We start from the raw sequence: 17,636 nt of genomic DNA on the forward strand, positions 1-17,636 counted from the left end.
GACACGTCTAAACTGTTAAATACAAGACAGTATTGGTTTAATATTTTTGTTTGGACGCAAAAAAAAAAAAAAAAAAAAAAAAAAAAAAAACGTTCTGCTGCAATTGCATGCGATATTCTACCAGAAATGTTCATTATCTATCCCTGAAATAAGAACATATATACAACGAATAAAAAAAATCCCAACAATTTCTAAAGTAGACTGATGGTTGAGTTGTTCTGTAAAGGAATGTCACTCACTCGGTTCTCAGACTTTCTTTCTTTTTTAAAAAACACTTTAACATGTCTTTTTCCTTGACCTACAGCTTTAATACTTTTGTTTAGCTAAAAACAGTTATTTGGAAGAAACAAAGTTAAGACTTTATCATTCACATCAATTGATTTAAAAACATGAAAATATAAATAAATTCTACAAATAAACACTATTTTACAGTTGCCCTCATGTTTATGTCAGTCCTGTCACATTTGCATTCAATTTAACATAAACACTTGACAGTGGATGCATTCTATCATTGAATTGTATATTTGAAGCTTGTTTTCGGATAGTTTCTAGAAGACAAGATTAAAGTCAGGCCCTGACACATTTATTAAGTGAAAATGTATAGAATATCGCATAAACAACAATCATTCAGATGTATTTGACTGAACTGTATGACTAAGCAATCAGAATACAAATACTATTGGAATCACTGGACATGGGAGTTTTTTGTATCATAAACACAAGTAGTTTTAAACATTTTAATTGCTTTAAGAAGGAAAAACATAAGGATTTTAAAACAAAATATTAACACTTCTACTGCTTGTGTTTAGGGACTGAACCTATCATTCATCATACAACAGCAACAAGGTCCCAATTTGACTCTCATCTGGATTTTTTGTTATAATAGAGAAAGCTGTAAAAATGAAACATACTCATCAAAACGTTGGTAAAGGTGTAATACTGCTTTAAAAAGAGCATACGTTCTTGTAAATATGTAAAGACTGTATAAATCAGGATTTTTAATAAACTTTAAGCAAAATGAATAACACAAGATGAGCTTATTTAATCAACACTGAGTGCATTTTATATCATTTTGGAGAAATAAACAATAGTTTCAAGCAGTGTCAACAGTCAGATACAAAATTATTATTATTAGTACTTAAGTGTGTACATCTTTTGAAATAGGCTAATTTTTTTTATTTTGCATCAAATTTGTCTTGTAGTGGTCAAACTTTTAACAAACTTTAAAGGTTAGTCAAAACTGAAGTTATACTGTATAAACGCTAAACGTTTAAAGTATTCAGCACTTCTGAATGATTGGCAGTTTTTCTCTTAAATAACAAGGAGATTTATGCTTTAGAAAGAGCCACCACAGTGAAGCGAAGCTCCTGAGGATCACGGGCCATGAACTTCTTGCAGACCTCTGCAGAATCCTGTAGATCAGACAAAATGTGGATAAATGCACAGAACACGTTTAACAATGCCCACAAACTTGTCTATAGGGATGTCTTTAAAAAAAAACCTCACCTCAAGAAATGTGTCCTCTGTGGTCTTTCCATGAACAATTGGAAAAGGTTTGCGACCATCTAAAAGAAATGAAAAACAAACTTTTAATATGAGGCTTCACCGTTTCAATTAATGTAAAAAAAAGTATTTACATAAACTTTCAAATTCACCTACCCAGTTCATATAAATGCCCGTCAACATTTACGAAGGCAATAAAATGCAAATCCACTTTTTCATCTAAACCTGGAGCCTGTAAGTGTGAAAAAGGCAAATATATGAGTATGCTTAACATTTTCTACGATACTGGAATAGCAACCAACGCCTAAAAGCAGTTTCTTGGAGTAATAGAATTATACAAAATAAGGACTGATCATTTCTTTTTCACTGCAGCTTTTTAATAGATACTTACATACCAGACAACATTCATATGCAACATGCCATTCTGATACAAGAATTAGGTTTGTAAATAATAATTTATGAAAACTAACTAAAGTATGATCTTGTTACATCGGTTTTTGAAAAAAATGGTGACTTAAATGGTTTCAGTATGTCATTTTAACAAAATAAAACATAATTAGCATAAACTTTAAAATGTATGCAAATACGTATTGTTTTAAACAACAAATAGGGATGCACCAAAACACTTCTTACTGACCGGCTTGGTTTTAAGTCATGGTTTTGATATTGTTTTGTCAAACAAAAATCTCTACAAGCGAAATACATTACAATATGAAAACAATATAGCAAAGATAATTCTGAAATAAACAGTGATTTTCAGATTTTTTATGTACCTAACAGTAATTTTCAGTTAGATAAACTAAAAAATATAATCAAATAACATTGCAGACCATTTATAACCTTCAATATACAAACTAAAAGGTTAACCATAACAGTCAAGAACAGAGTGGTTTCATGATAGTTTGTTGTTTGATTAATATTAAAAACACAGGGCAGGAATAAGATTTTACTTGAAAGGGGCACCTATGATAAAAACCAACTTTTGGAAGCTATTTAGACAGAATTGTGTGTATATACAGTGCATCCACTGTCATATTTGGGTGAGAGAAAACACAGTAAGTCTCTTTTTAAAAACTTTTTTGATGTTAAAATAGTATTCAAATCCCTCCCATTTTGGGGCCCACCGCAGTGTGATATAGAAGTGTGGTTTTCCCTGCCCAGCAAATTGATTGACAGGTGCCATGTCTCCATAATAACATGCATACACATGGTGTCAGTAAACACGCATATGTACTGTATGCGTGTACTGCAAATGGCAGTTGAAATAAACTCTACCACAAACTCTACCTTCATCTGTGTTTGTCTCTGTCACTGTGCTGTTTATCTGGTGAAACGCATAAGAAGCAGACATGCACGTCAGAGTGGTGAGCTCATTTGGATTTAAAGCCACAGGCTACAAAAACAGCTACACTGACCTCAAACACCAAAACGGGCAGATTTTTCATTACATAATAAATTATCTGATGGGCATTTTGAACTGAAACTTTACAGACACATTCTAGAGACATCTTGTAAAAAGGGTAAAATAAGTGCCCTTTAAAACTCAGCAAAGATGCAGGACAATGAGAAAGTTAGACAACACAATTTGCTGGATGTTTCCATGCCAAGGCATAATTGACTGAAGGCTTGTCAAGCTGGACAGGTGGACATAATTATTGGTCATAACTGAGTTTTTCTGTTGAGAAGCAAAGATTAAGTAACTTTTTCATTCAGCTGTTAAGAGGAGGCACTTCTCAGATCACATGCTGACATAAGGGCTCACATCACTTTTAATTTTACGTGAAAGCGTCTACTACTTCAGTGCTCACTAATGTGACATGTTCTCAAGGGGAGCCTTGTTTCAGAGCATTGACATGTGTTGTAACATGCACAGAGCCAGTTTAGAGACTAATAAAAGGAATGGGGGTAATGCAAATTTCATTTGTACATTACTGCAAAACCGAAAAACCATAATATCCATATGCATACTGAACCATGGAATATTATGATCAATACTGTATCATCTCTACTAACAACCACACTTTTAGAAAATACAGACCTCTGTTTGTCCCTCCTGAGCACTTGATTCATGTGTTACTCGAATACTCTGAAATAATATTAGAAAAAGGATAGTTTAGTTTAATCCAGTTAAGTGCTTTCGATTTCTGCTGATAACAGTCAGATCTGGTTACTGATAACCTCAGTAAAAAAAGTGTAACAACCAGCTGCACACTGTTGCACTAAAATACCTAATTTCATCACCTCATCTTTTTCAAGGAAAGCTGCCTTTTCTTCTGGACTCATCTTTGCAGACTGGAGTAAAAATGTCTTAAGTGGTGAATTGAGCTCTGGAAAAAGTAAAACTTTATGAACATACTGCAAACAAGAATATTAATGCATAACAAGTGGCTATCTTTTTTTTAAAAGCAGGGAAAACATGCCTAAAAAAAAACAAAAATCAGCAATGATACCCACCAAACTCTAGATGATTTTGATTGTTTGCCACAGCATGAATGAGCCCTATTGTTCCACAAGCATTGCCGATGGTTTGTTTCATAAAGTACACATCTGAGGACACCTCTTGTCCTTGTCCTTTAATTTTTGCCTCTTCCTCCTGTCTAAAGGTTTCATACTACATTAAGGAAAAAAATATTTAATTTTAATTTCAAATCATCCAAGAAATTGCATTACAAGACTTTCATTCACGTAAATAAGGCAAGCATTTAGGCTGGTGCAAGAAATTAATGTTATGCTTTTTCTGACATTTTCATAAAGAGCATTTGAAATAATTGAGGCTTACGTGCATTGAATATGCTTTCTCTGTATATATTTCTTTGTAAATTGAGGAAACCAAAGTTTAAAGTTATCGGCTGCTGCTTTCGGATATTATACCAAAGTTGGCAACCCAGGAATGTTACAGATGGTAACAAAAAAGAAAAAATAATATATAACAAAAATAATAAATAACAAAACAAAAGGATAGCGGGAGATAGTGTGAAATACAGGAGACTCCCAGGAAAAAAAAGGAATGTTGGCAGGTTAGACAATCCCATTATTTTAATGTCAGACAAGTTAAAGTGATAGTTCACTTAAAAATTTAAATTCTTTAATTTTCTCACCCTTCACTTCATCTAAACCAGTTTACGATTCTTTCTTCTGCTGAACATAAAAAATTATTATTTTTTTTTTAAGAAAAGCAGCCATTGACTTCCATGGACTTTTTTCCTACTATGGATGTCAATGGGTACTGGCCATCTTTATTTGTGTTCAGCAGAAGAAAGAAACCTAAAGGTTTAAATCTTTTTAAAAAGGAGTAAATTTTCGTTTTTGGGTCATCAGCAGGCATGGGACGATAACAGTTTTCAAGGTATACTGCAGTTTGGAAAAGTCAAGGTTTCTACGTTCCTAAGGTACGTGTAAAATTTATTTACTTTTTTTTTGAGTAACAGTATCTCCAGTAGAAAAGATATTCAAAGATGCGTTTTAAATTGTAAAACAATCTGCGGTTTTGAACCACAGCAGGAGTTAATTTTGTGTTTTAATTATTTAGCCTGACATGTTTACTGTCTCAAAATATTTTAGGTGTTTCGCAAAATAAAATATATTGTGTTTGAAGGGTAAAAATTAGAGTTTTTTACTCAGACATTTAAAAAGGATATATGTTAGAGCAGTAATGACAATACAGTGAAACCGTGATATTTTTATTCAACGTCATCAAACCATCAGAATAGTATACCGGCCCATGCCTTGTGATCAGTATATGGTAGAATAACACTGATTTGCAGACACAACAATTTTTTTTCTCTTCAATCGTCATTTTAAAACAACATTTTAAAATTTGAAATCTAATAGAAACATTACCAGACCTTTATAAAATCTATGAAATCTGAGACATTTCTAGTGGTCTCTTAATGTATTATAATTTGCAAAATATAAATGTACAAAATTGGCTAATGCTACCATCAACCAGATTCAGCTGCTCCTCCATAATCTACAAAGAAGCATCTATAAATACAGAGCTTGTTTGCTGACATGAAGTCTATAGGGGTGTAAAGTGCAATTGTACCTTCTCTGTTATAGGGAAGAGCAAAAGTACAGCGCACACAGGCCTTGGCACCAAACTGAGAACTTCAAGCTCCAAGCCGTACACATCTCCAAACTGCCAGGTGGGTACCAAGCCAAGCTGCCGTAAAAACTTAACAAAAGTATAACACAACAAATACATATTAAACACAAGTCCTAACTCATAAGAGTAGTAATAGAGGCCGTTTACAGAGACAAGGGCCTGCTCAATCAAGAACCTTTTCCATTTAAACAGATTTATCATACATTAAAGTGGAATATAAATAATATTTTACAATAGTTAAAAAAACAATAACGCTACAAACAACATATTAAGCTCAGTAGTAGTGTTGATAAGCATAATAAATCAAAGTGGATGCCATTAGCTTTATCATAGCGTGCTTTAATAAACCTGATTCATTCATTTGGCACAAGTTTTGAATCCTAGACACACCCAGAGAGTCGAGACATCTACTCACTTGGTTCATAACCTGTAAAGCAGACACAGAACACAAAACAGTGTCATATAAAATAGGATGTCAAACACATGAGGTGCAGCTTACCGTTTCTGCTATAAGCTGCCAATGAAAAAACGAACGGATGAACGAAAAAAAACTGAATTCACGGCGAAAGACCGTGAGATTGAGGAGTAACTCTTACCTCTGGGTTTGCTTCCAGTGGTAACCAGCGCTGGCCCTCCATCTCAGATTAAGCTCTGCCTAAAATCCTAAATAAAAAGATGATTTTGCTACCTCGAGCAATGGTGTGCAGAGGCTTTGACAGCTGAGGAGGAAGCTCAATGGAATATGTGCGCGCGGGGCTGTGAACTCAGCCACTGACATAAAGACCGGCTAAAAACTTCAAAATAAAAGTCGTCGTTTAATAGTTTACAAGGTGATATTCTGATCATATTTTATTTCAAAGAACATTTTACTAATTCCAAACGGCATCATTCCTTAAAACGTACCATTACTATTTTAGTATATAATACATGTATAATGTGTTAATATAAAATTTAGATCAAAATATAGATTACACAACGGCAAGTTTCTTATAAACACCGTAATTGTGATTTGTAAAATATCAATAATATTACCTCTTTGAGTTATTTTGAGTTATGTAGTTATTTTATCATTGCGAAATATATATATATATATATATATATATATATATATATATATATATATATATATATATATATATATATATATATATATATAACGTTGCATCCAAGCTGCATATAATAAAAAATATAGTACACAGTAATAACAGCAGCATAAAAAACCTTAAATCAAACCATTGCAAATTAAAATACATTCAGGGGGTAAATCCATATAACTGACAAAAGTTTAGAGAACTTTGAGGCACTTTTGGTTTTTGCCTGTTTTATGACTTTAAATAAATTTTTTAAATATTTTTTAAATTCTATGAAAAGGAGAGAAGCTTGAACAAATCTAAATTGGTGTGTATAAAACTTTGCTACAATATTTGTTGGCGATTTAACGTTCTCTGTGCTCTTACTGTCTCGTGTGCGTTACTGACTTAGTCCGGTGGGTGGCGATACTCAACTGTTCATTTCTGTCCACTACTTTGTTAATCACAAGAGAAGAAAATTTTTGAAGTGTTCGCGGCATTGTTTGGTTTTAAATATGTACAAACTGATTTAATGTTACGCTCAGTAATGTTAGTTGCTGTCAGGATAGACGCGTTGTAACATGTATAAAGACAAATATAATCAAAAATCAGGTTTGTAAATATTCTTATTAACGGCGAGTAGTCCAAATTAAGATTATTAATGATAACGGCAGTTTCTTTTTTACAGCTCTAAGCGATAAAACGCTGACAATGGGATCTAAAGAGAAGGAAAACACAAGAATGGGCAAACAAACGGCATCTGTGTACGCTGCCAAGATAAAGACGAAAATACACAGTAAGAAATTACTTAACGTTGAACAGATCAAACGGTCGTTCATGGTCTTATTTTAACGAGCTGATTCGTGACAGTAACTTGACTTTCATTGTCTGTCAGATACCTCGTCATTCTTCAAGCTCTCTTTGAAAAGCAATAACAAAGCTCTGGCCTTGGCTCTGGTTGCTCAGAAGCAGAGGAGCAGAGAACTGGAGGCAGAGGTGGTGAGGCTGAGGAAAGATGCACAGGCAACTCATTTTGATCTTGCTTTTCAGCGTCATAAAAACAAACAACTGGTGAGTCTGTTAGAGAGTGAAGTCCTGGTCTGTTATATGCCATTTATTCTTGCTACAGTTTAACTTGTACCTCATGCTTAATCTATCCTGACACCTCTATCAAAACATAAGACAGAAATTTCATAGCAGTTAATAAAGATCCATCTAATTTACTTAAAAAAACTTATTTATTAAAATGTATGCATTTCCAGTTTGCTGTTATAAAAGAGTTTTATGACTCCTCCCTGAACTCGATGTCAAAGGCCGTTGACATTTTTTGTAATGATGAGGTAAGTAGTTGATATATTTTTCAAATAGTTTACCTTTGTGAGACTTGTTGTTCTAATAGTATTGTCCATATTACCAGTACTTTTTCAGCCAAGCTTTGTAAGTTGTTCGCAATAGCTAACTGTTAAATAGTCACATTGTTATAAACAACTAATTTGGTTATTAATGATGTGAATAATGTTCTTTTTTGTAAAGGTTCCAGACAGTGTTGACACTGAAGACAACACCAGTGAGGGTATGAGAAAATACTGTTGGCTATTTATCGTGTATAAGGTTCCTTAACCCTTTAACTGCCCCACCAAGAAAAAAACATTTTGCATTTCTCATCTCCTAATGTCATTAGTTAACACACTCAATGCATTTTTTTTCAACACATCCCATAATTTATAAAATATCTACCTCTACCAATTTTATGGTAAAAGTACCAGAATTATACATAATATGAAATATATAAAGTGTAACCAATTTATTTAATAATATATTCAATATAAAAAATGAATACTAAATCATCTTTATTTTTTGAAGTATGCCATAAAATTTTTCAGATTATCATTTAACATGATTTCTTTTTCTTTTCTTTTCTTTTTTTTTTTTACAATAAAACTATAATCAAGTGTAGTGGTGCAAAGGGATTATGTTTGTTAGATTTTTTTGTAAACCAACAATGCTGTGTGTTACATTAGTTAAAACAGTCATTCTTTAAATAAATGTAACAGTGATTATTTAAAACAGTCAAAATTTGGTCATCCGTTTGGGAGAGCAAACAGTTAAAGTGTGATAGATAATTGACGCTTACTGACATATGCTGACCAAGGGCAGCAGAGACCTCATCAGGTTTTGTCAGATTAATGTTGGCTTTGGTTAGTGCCTGCTTTTGCCAGCTAAACATGCACACGTTGTTTTGCTGTGTTTTGCAATGTCTGAGAAATTACACATTGTAATCCTGTGTTGGTCAGTGTGTGGTGGTGCCGTGTGAATTGGCCTTTTTTTAAGTGTGGGTGATTGATATTATATCATCCTAATTTATGTAAACCAATGTTATGCACCTTTTAGATTACAGATAACACATTAAAAGTTTATGTGATTTTAATAATCTTGGTTTGCTTTTTGTCTGTTTTTTTTTTTAGGTCAGAATTTTGAAATGGAGAAAGAGGTTGAACGAGAGCCAAATAGACTAACATTGTGTCCACAACATCATAATAATGTTGAGTCTGAATCAGTGAATACTGCTATGGTCAAAGGAGCTACAGATAGTGATGCTCCCAACCAAAAGGAAGACAATTTAGCACTTCAAAACACCATAAATGACTCTAGAATGGATATTACCATGAGTGACAATCCTTCTGAAATTCTGACAGTGGAAACAAACGCAGGAACCTCTAGAGTTACAGATGAACATCAGATAAAGGAGAATGTGTGTCTGTCTGAAAAAGGTAGTGATGGTGTATCTGGAGTGGAAGACTCGCTAATTCAATTTTCATCAGATTATTCAATAGCTGTGCCAAAAGATATGACCACTGTGACACAGCAGTGCTCTACCACTGTTCAGAATGGCCAGGAAACAGAATTACTATCCGCTCGCAGGAAAACTCATATCACCTCTCGTTCTAAAAGGCGCACCTGTAAACCGAAAGAACCTAACCAAGATCTAAGAAAAACATATACAGTCTCCAAAGATCCTCCTAGTAATATTTTAAACGATTGTGGTAATGATCTTGAGCTTGAGAATTCTGAACCTTCGAGTAAAACGGTAAAAAACAAAGAAAAAGAGACTAATGACACCCATGAACCAAGAAGAACATTTGTAGTTCACGATGGGTTAAAATCTGAGAAGAGCAGGAGGACCAAAGTCTCAAAACCTATGATGGATCTCAGTTCATTGTTTGTGGATGAAAATGTGGAGTCTGCCATTAGTGTATGCTCAGAAGATCCAGGTACTGATAAGCATCTCAGTGAAGTCAAAACACACACAAATAAAACTCCAGCGCACCTGCTTTCTCAGTTTGAAAAGAACAATACACAGAAAAAGAGAGGAACTTATGTGATACAAACAAGTCACTCAATCAACAGGAGTTCAGCATTGACAGATTGCAATATATTTGATGATTCTAACAAAGCAAAAGGTTTACTGGAAGTAGTAGAAACCCAAACATCACCTCTAAATATTGGTTTAGATGTCACCGCACAACATTACAAGAAGCCAGAGCCTGTTTCTCATGACGGATCAAAGAAAAAAGCTTACAACAGGGAACATTTACAGGATTTGCAAATCGGTCTTGTAGAGGAAACCTCTGAATTTACATCAGTGCCGGGTAAAGCTAAGAAGCCTAGGAAAGAGGGAGCAGATAGAATTAAAGATCGGAATGTTCCAACAAAAGAAAAATCCAATTCATTAACAAAGAAACCAAAAAAATGTCCTGTGAATGTGGATGAAAATGTGTCCACCAGAAGTCCAGATGTGATTAGTCTTCAGAAAGCAGCTGAATGCAGGCCTTTGTCTAATGTTTTACTACCACCATGGAAATCTCATTGCTTAGCCGCAGAGGAGGATCTCCTAGATAATCACCATGCAGAAATGCCTGAAATAAGCTCTCCTTCATCTGTTGGCAAGGCTGATCAGACTGGCCATATCAACATGGATGTTCCTTACATAAGTCTGAATCAAACTAACCAAGAACAAGAGAGCAGATTCAGGAAAATGTATATGACTTCATCTTCTGACAATACGGCCTGTGAAGAAATGGCTGATGCTGCGTTTTCCATTTTTGAACAGGATCATCTCTCTAATAAAACAGATGTTTCTTCTGTAAAGAGCACTAGTCCATTTACCATGGATAAATATAATATGACTTTAGGCTGTTTTAGTGAGGACCTTCAGTTCACAGAAGAGAGACCTCCTTGGGAGGCCATTGAGGATTGCAGTGTGATGCTCTCAGATGAAAGCTGTGCTCACAGCCCTCAACCACAGACTAGAGTTCAGACTATCAACATTTATGAGGACCAGGACTCAAGCTTTAAGACTCAATTACCAGGTAAGTCTTATATGTTATTCTTTGATCGTTTAATACCTGGTTTGTTTGGAACACTTGCTTCAAAATTGAAAACAACCTTTTCTCTGTTAGTTTGGTTCATTTGGTCATAGGCAAACACTGAAATTTCGCTCAAGTTCACCTCAAAACAGTCACTCTTTAGCACATTAGTTATAATAGTTGAAAACCAAAGAGCACCTTTTTGTCTGAATATTATGTAATTGCTCTTGCTTAGATTGCAAGAATTCTCTTGCAATGCAGCAGTTAATTCGTGAACGAACAACCATATCTGTGTGTTCTAATGACAGGTAAAGATAAAGCCAGAATAAGCCATATGAACAAAATCATTCCTCATTCATGTTACTGAATGTGACAGAGGCATGCAGAGCAGTGCACTCACAAACAAGGGGACAATTTTACTCACATATGACATTTGAGTTTTGGTGGGCTTTTACATGTTAAAAAAGCTAAATTAATCAAAATAAATGGGAGCACTGTAACTTTAAACCCATGCTTTAAAGCAAATCAACATAAATAAGCATACATTTCTAAACCGCTGGGATTTTACTTCATATGTTACATCTATGTCAGTAGTTTACATCAGTAGATTGCAATTTAAATACGAATGTAATCGGGAAAAACTGTATATCGCTGAAAAGTTCCTAAATAGAAATCTTTTCACTTCTTCTTATTTTTGTTATTGTATATTTTTTATTGTAATTTAGGAAGAGTAAAAGATTTAAAGCTGGTAGAAACCTTTGTTATTTTCCATGGCTTGAGAATATATTTATTTCATACTGTGAAATTATGAAAAAATATGGTTTGTAAACTCAAGCTATTTTAAAGAAATAAAAAAAGATAAGGGGTGCCCTTGTATGGCCACCAACAAAGCTTGGATATCATCTTGCTGGCATCTATGGTACTTTTGATTTTCTGTCTGGTTTAGAGTAAAAACATACACTAATACTTTTTTCACATACTTTTTTTAATGATGAAAGTGATTCTTTTCATCAAGGCAGCATTTATAAAATGTAAAGAAAGGTAAATATTTATTAACATTTTAAATAACTGCTTTCTTATTGTATGTAGTTTTAAATGAAATCATTTCTACAGTCATTATTGCTTTTATTACTATTACCATTAATAATAATTATTATTATTAGAGTGATTTGTGAAGGATCATGCGAGTCTGAAGACTGAAGTAATGAAGCTGAAAATTCATCTTGAAAATCACTGAAATGATTAAATTAAACGATAAACTACTTTTGAGCAGGTATTTTATAGAGCAATAACTTTTTACAATTTGTACTGTATTTTTGATTAAATAAACGCAGCCTTGGTGAGCAGGAGAAGCTTATTTTAAAACATTTAAGAATCCTACTCACCTTAAACATTTGATTGGTTGTGTAAGTGATGAATACTAAAAAAACACTGCATTGAGAGCACAGGGATGAAAAGGGATGTTTTAGGAACTGAACATTTTCTATTTTTAATACAGATGCATAATCTTTTCACTTTTAAACTTCATCATTCTGATGTGGTTTTTGATGATAATTTTTTTAATATATATTTTTTTGTTTATACCTCAAACAGAAGAAGGAAGGGTAATGAAGAGTCTAACAAACACAGTTAATGCTGATTTAGGGAGACCGCGAAGACGAGCAACACCAGTCACCTACAAAGAGCCAAAAATCAACTGGTGAGTCGTCCTTCAATAGAACAGTATCAAAAAGTATAATATTTTTCATCCTTGATGCAGAATAATCATTTTTGTTAATTATTTATTTGTTTTTGCAGCAAAATGAGGCGAGGGGACAAGTACACTGATACACAATTCTTAAACTCTCCAGTGTTCAAAGATAAAAAGAAGAAAAAGAAGAAACTCATTTCGGAGTGATAAACCCCCCTGTCCCCATGACATGTTTTTTTTTTTAAGTTTGTCTTTTTATGTAATGAAAATGTTTAATAGTTTGATTTTAAAGTATTTTACCTGCAGCTGGTAATATTGCATTGGATCTCAGCTTTCCTTTTTTTGTGTATTTAGGAAACATTGTTTGAATTTTACATATTTATTTTAGTGTTTAATAAAGAGAATCTGCTCTATGTGTAGTTTAACATTGATTCTACGTTGTAGCTGTGCTACATTCCTGCTAATCGTATAAAAGTCAGTTGTGTTCAGGACCCTTTACAGCAGCTTTCATATACATGCTATTGAGCAGTTGTATCTGTGTGTTATGTAACCAAACACTGGCCGACAGCGTTAAAGTGATTGAAGGACTGAATTAATAATTTAGAGGACTGTTCACATGAGATGACTACAGTTCTGAGATCAAGTAGGAGTGTCTGTTCTACCAGTTTATGCTGTCTGAAAGCAGCCCGAACCCTCTCATGCGTAGTTCTCTTATTGTGCCAGAATCTGTGCTAGAATTTTAGGTAAGTCATCTTTGTATACAACTATGTGTATTTAGTATTCATGAGGCAGGTTGGTTTTCTGTTTGTACAGGTGAAGTGTGTTTTTGCATCAAGGTTAAAGTCGATGGATTATATTAAACTGTGGTCTTTTCTATACAGCATAAGTTCTTTTTAAAATGTATTCAGTGTTTGTAGAGCTTGTTTTTGTCATGCTTTAGGTGTTGGGTAATCTAACCCTTGTTTGTTTTATACCCTGTCAAATGTTCATCTAACTTTTCCTGTTAATAGGAAACAACTGAGCTTGGAGTTTTCTTCATGTGTTTAGTGTTGCCCCTGGCAAAGGATTAACCACTAAGGTGAACTTGTTAAACTTGTTTTATTTGCAATGTCCATTTCATATTCTCAGCAATCATTTTATAAGTGGATTTAAATTATTGTTTCAGACTGAGTTTAAATAAACACCTTCTTATTAATAAGTGTCTCAGCGAGAGTCTGAAATATGGAAGCCAAGCGAGTCAAGAGGGATGTTAAAACCTTGCTGTAAGTAGCCTAAAATGCATTGAGTTGAATCTAGATTAGTGAAATAGTTATTTTGTGAGGGCTTGTCTTTAAAATAATGTTTAAAACTTGTAACGACTACAGAAAGATATGTCTCCTAAACTCTTTTAGTGGTGAATATATTGGACGACGATTCAGAGAAGATAGTTTTGATCCAAAGGGGAAAAGCACTTCTACTATGTTGGATGATTTGGTAATTGATCCACATTAAAGGACCAGTACAATCTCTATGACTAGAACTTTTATTTATTTTATTTTTTTAAATGTTAAAATGTTATACAACGTCACAATAGAACATGTATGTATTGCTGATCATGTTCAGAATGAAACTTGTCTGATTAATTTAGGCACATTATGACTTGGCTATAAGTGTGGCTTTGTGGAGGCTCAATAAAGATGAAGGATTGAATACAGCTGATAATGATATGTGAGTAGAATACATTCTAATAGAAGACAGTCACTTTCGTTTACATAACTACTATACACCAGCATGATCAATTATTTATCCAAAGAAGATGTACCTTTAATGTACACAACTGATTAAAAAAAAACTTCACACAGAATTCTGGGAAGTCAGTTTATGGTTGTTCACCGTTTTTATTAATAAAAACTTTTAACCAAGTTACAGATTTTTTTAATGTATAATTTTTAAAGATTTTTTTTTTTACCACAGACATTTTATGGTGTATGTATGCAGTGCTTTTACAAATATTTGTGCCTCATTTGCCCATGAACTGTACTTGTAGAGGAAGTGCCAGTTTAGGACACTTTAGCCAGTATCCCAATCGCTTGGAAAGAGAAGCAATGATTCTTTCTTCCTTTGCTGGAATGCTTCTGGTAAGGTCAATAATAAGGGTAAAGAACCTGTTGCAATTTCTTTTGGTTTTTAACCAGGTTTCACCTCATTTTCAGAACAACTTACCATTAGAAGATATTCTGTTTCTGTACAATTGCAAACCATCTGCATCTTACCCTCATAATGATGCCAAGGTATGACATTTATCGTAGTTAATTTGAGCAAATGTTGGATGACAATTGGACCAATTAATATTCAATATGGAAAAAAGTCAAACCTGTGTTTAATAAATAAAATTTGTGAAAGCTGATTCATTTATGCATTAAATCAAAATGAACAAATAATTCAGTTAATTAACAACTAAGTTACTTTAAAAATTAAGTTAATTATCTATAATTATCTGTAAAAAGGAAATAACCACACAGCCTTTTCCTTAACAGGGCAACATCGTGCACCCGTTTTCCCTCTCTTATCATCCATTCGCCATGCTTAGTTCATTCAAAGCAGTGGACTGCTCAAAAAAAACACAGTATGTGACATTTTATATGAACCAAAATTCATAATATGGAAGCAATACTGATGAAAATATAGAGCGAACAAATGCTTTCTTTTTTCATCATTTTGTTTTGTTACCAGTCCAAGCTCTGAAACGCTGGATCAAGGAACAGGATAAGCAGCAGGTCTCTCCGGTGTCAGAAACATCGAAGTCCTCCTCCAGGTCCTCTTCAAGCTCCTCATTCAGTGTGAGTGTCAGTCAGTTGAGCCCTAATGCTTCCATTGAAAGCATTGAGAGCGTACTCATTGAAAAGTTGATAACTACTGCCATCAAGTGCTCAAACTGTGTACTGTAACTGTTGTACCTGTTTTGTCAAATACAGGACAGTGAAGAATCTTTAAAAGATGCAACTGCTCACTATGAAGGCTCACAAGAATCTCTGCAGGATTGAAAACAACAGCATGGTTTATTAAACACGCAGTCTTTACACATTTAAAGGGATAGTTCACCTCAACTTAAACTTTGAGTTTCTTTCTGCTGTTGAACACCAAAGTAGTTATTTTGAAAAATGCTGGTAGCTGGCACCCATTAAAGTCCACATAAACCGGAAGCTGCAATTGCTTTTATAAAAAAAAAAAAAAAAAAATATATATATATATATATATATATATATATATATATATATATATATATATATATATATATATGTATATATATATGTATTATTAAATAAGAAAATTAAATGAGCGTGGCTTGTTTTTATTCTACTGGGATCTGAATAGATGTACAGTAGTTAAGTAGGTGTTTCGTTCAAATGGGTTTTAGAAGAGGTATGACAACAACAAACACCTCCTCACCATTTCTGTTTGTCGTCAAAACTGACAACTGACTGTTGGAGGGGTGTGGTTACAGTATGTTAATAATGCCCAATACCTTAAACATTTTTCTTAATGACACGTTCAGATAAATTGTTTTACCACAAAACTATGTGAGCTAACAAACTCAATATGGCTAATTTTGATTTCATTTGTATTTTATAGTGTTTGTATAGTACAATATTAAAAGTGTGTCCACTTTCACTGATATAAACCCAACAAATCTTTTTTTTTTATAATTTCCTGAATTTAAATTAGCACTCAAATCCCATTGATTTTGAGGCCCACCGCAATGTGACATAGAAGTGCAGTTTTCCTACCGACCAAATTGATTGACAGGCACCATGTTTCTATAATAACATACACGCGTCCACAGAACTTTTTTTTTTTTTCGCAAATAAACGGATTAAAATATGTTACTACTCTCTGTGCTTTTTATAGTTTAAAACCTGTTTAAAACAGAGCATGTTTGTAATAAAGACAGTAAAATTGCTATCTAATTCTTAACCACTATAATCACCACGGCCACATGGTGTCAGTAAACGCTAATATGTGTGTTTGTGTGTACTCCAAACAGCATTTGTGTGAGACTCATCATTTCAGAAAGGCTTGAATAAACTTCACCACAAATACATGAAATTAACTTGCTTGGTATTTTTGACTAATGAGCTGTATTTCAGCTTCCGTGTCTCTGTCACTGTGCTGTTTATCTGACGTAATACATGATGAGATACACGCATGCATGAACTGTATATCAAAGTAATCATTTTGATCCCCCATGTACATATGTTACTTCTCTTCCGCCTTTAAAATATCAAATGTTGATATTTTAATAGTAAATATACAACAAGCTTATTTACAAAGAATTTAAACTCATTATTATGCATGGGTGATTATGTTATCATTGTAAGGATCCAAAATATCAGACCCTCAGAACTATTGTGGAATTTCATTAGACAAGAGAAGTGATGAAGAAACCAGCTGTTTAACTGTTCTATTCAAATCACTGTTGACAATGCAAACACAGGCTGGAGAAACAGAGCTACATTACAGCAGTGGGTGATGCGAAGAAGTCACCCTTCTCCTTCCACCTAAGCCCCCCTTCTTGACCCTTATGTTACCTTCTGATTAGAGCACATTTCACATAAAATGTTCAAGGTTTTAATATGGTGTATCTTGTAGCACTATATTCATGTTTGGTATCATTTTAAATGTCTCTGTGTGATTGGTAAAGTGGTCTTAATTTTACAGTATTATTTCACTGGTTTATGTTGATTTGGTTTTTGACTTCTATAAGATCTTGATAAGATGCTCTCCCTCCTCAGAGATGGTTAAGTCCTCAAATTCACCAGGCCAGGGTTTCTGTGACACTTCTATTGTTAGAATTTATGGCTGTTTGTTTTGACTTGAGTATATAAGGTAAGATGTGCTTTAAGACAGGGGGAGATCTTGTA

General features: G+C 33.7%; 3 protein-coding genes across 7 annotated transcripts; 2 read left to right on the forward strand and 1 right to left on the reverse strand.

Annotated features, from left to right (window-relative positions):
- Positions 1 to 1,037: 1,037 nt before the first annotated feature.
- On the reverse strand, positions 1,038 to 6,354 carry uchl3 (ubiquitin carboxyl-terminal esterase L3 (ubiquitin thiolesterase)). 3 transcript variants are annotated; one of them, XM_073911939.1, is made up of 9 exons: positions 6,205 to 6,342; positions 5,999 to 6,035; positions 5,549 to 5,677; positions 3,958 to 4,114; positions 3,745 to 3,830; positions 3,542 to 3,589; positions 1,660 to 1,735; positions 1,507 to 1,565; positions 1,038 to 1,412 (listed from the first exon to the last, which is right to left on the reverse strand). In XM_073911939.1, the coding sequence occupies exons 4-9, from the start codon at positions 4,037 to 4,039 to the stop codon at positions 1,329 to 1,331; spliced, it is 435 nt and encodes a 144-aa protein (XP_073768040.1). In that variant the 5' UTR covers positions 4,040 to 4,114; positions 5,549 to 5,677; positions 5,999 to 6,035; positions 6,205 to 6,342; the 3' UTR covers positions 1,038 to 1,328. The 3 variants fall into 3 exon arrangements, with proteins under 3 accessions (XP_073768040.1, XP_073768039.1, NP_001019576.1); XM_073911938.1 differs by having other exon boundaries at positions 5,957 to 6,035; NM_001024405.1 differs by having other exon boundaries at positions 1,179 to 1,412; positions 6,024 to 6,035; positions 6,205 to 6,354.
- A 791-nt stretch (positions 6,355 to 7,145) lies between these two features.
- sgo2 (shugoshin 2) lies at positions 7,146 to 13,422 on the forward strand. The gene is made up of 8 exons (NM_001123299.1): positions 7,146 to 7,290; positions 7,367 to 7,474; positions 7,574 to 7,749; positions 7,941 to 8,018; positions 8,212 to 8,251; positions 9,144 to 11,048; positions 12,639 to 12,744; positions 12,843 to 13,422. The coding sequence occupies exons 1-8, from the start codon at positions 7,260 to 7,262 to the stop codon at positions 12,940 to 12,942; spliced, it is 2,544 nt and encodes an 847-aa protein (NP_001116771.1). The 5' UTR covers positions 7,146 to 7,259; the 3' UTR covers positions 12,943 to 13,422.
- c9h2orf80 (chromosome 9 C2orf80 homolog) lies at positions 13,371 to 15,913 on the forward strand. Of its 3 annotated transcripts, XM_073912616.1 has the most exons (10): positions 13,371 to 13,478; positions 13,746 to 13,813; positions 13,935 to 13,997; positions 14,127 to 14,208; positions 14,363 to 14,442; positions 14,762 to 14,852; positions 14,928 to 15,005; positions 15,252 to 15,340; positions 15,448 to 15,554; positions 15,690 to 15,913. In XM_073912616.1, the coding sequence occupies exons 3-9, from the start codon at positions 13,957 to 13,959 to the stop codon at positions 15,482 to 15,484; spliced, it is 498 nt and encodes a 165-aa protein (XP_073768717.1). In that variant the 5' UTR covers positions 13,371 to 13,478; positions 13,746 to 13,813; positions 13,935 to 13,956; the 3' UTR covers positions 15,485 to 15,554; positions 15,690 to 15,913. The 3 variants fall into 3 exon arrangements, with proteins under 3 accessions (XP_073768717.1, XP_068079695.1, XP_068079694.1); XM_068223594.2 differs by lacking the exons at positions 13,371 to 13,478; positions 13,746 to 13,813 and having other exon boundaries at positions 13,909 to 13,997; XM_068223593.2 differs by lacking the exons at positions 13,371 to 13,478; positions 13,746 to 13,813; positions 13,935 to 13,997 and having other exon boundaries at positions 14,057 to 14,208.
- The last annotated feature ends 1,723 nt before the right edge of the window (positions 15,914 to 17,636 follow it).

This window comes from Danio rerio, chromosome 9 (genome assembly GCF_049306965.1).
Source record: "Danio rerio strain Tuebingen ecotype United States chromosome 9, GRCz12tu, whole genome shotgun sequence".
NCBI lineage: Eukaryota > Metazoa > Chordata > Actinopteri > Cypriniformes > Danionidae > Danio > Danio rerio.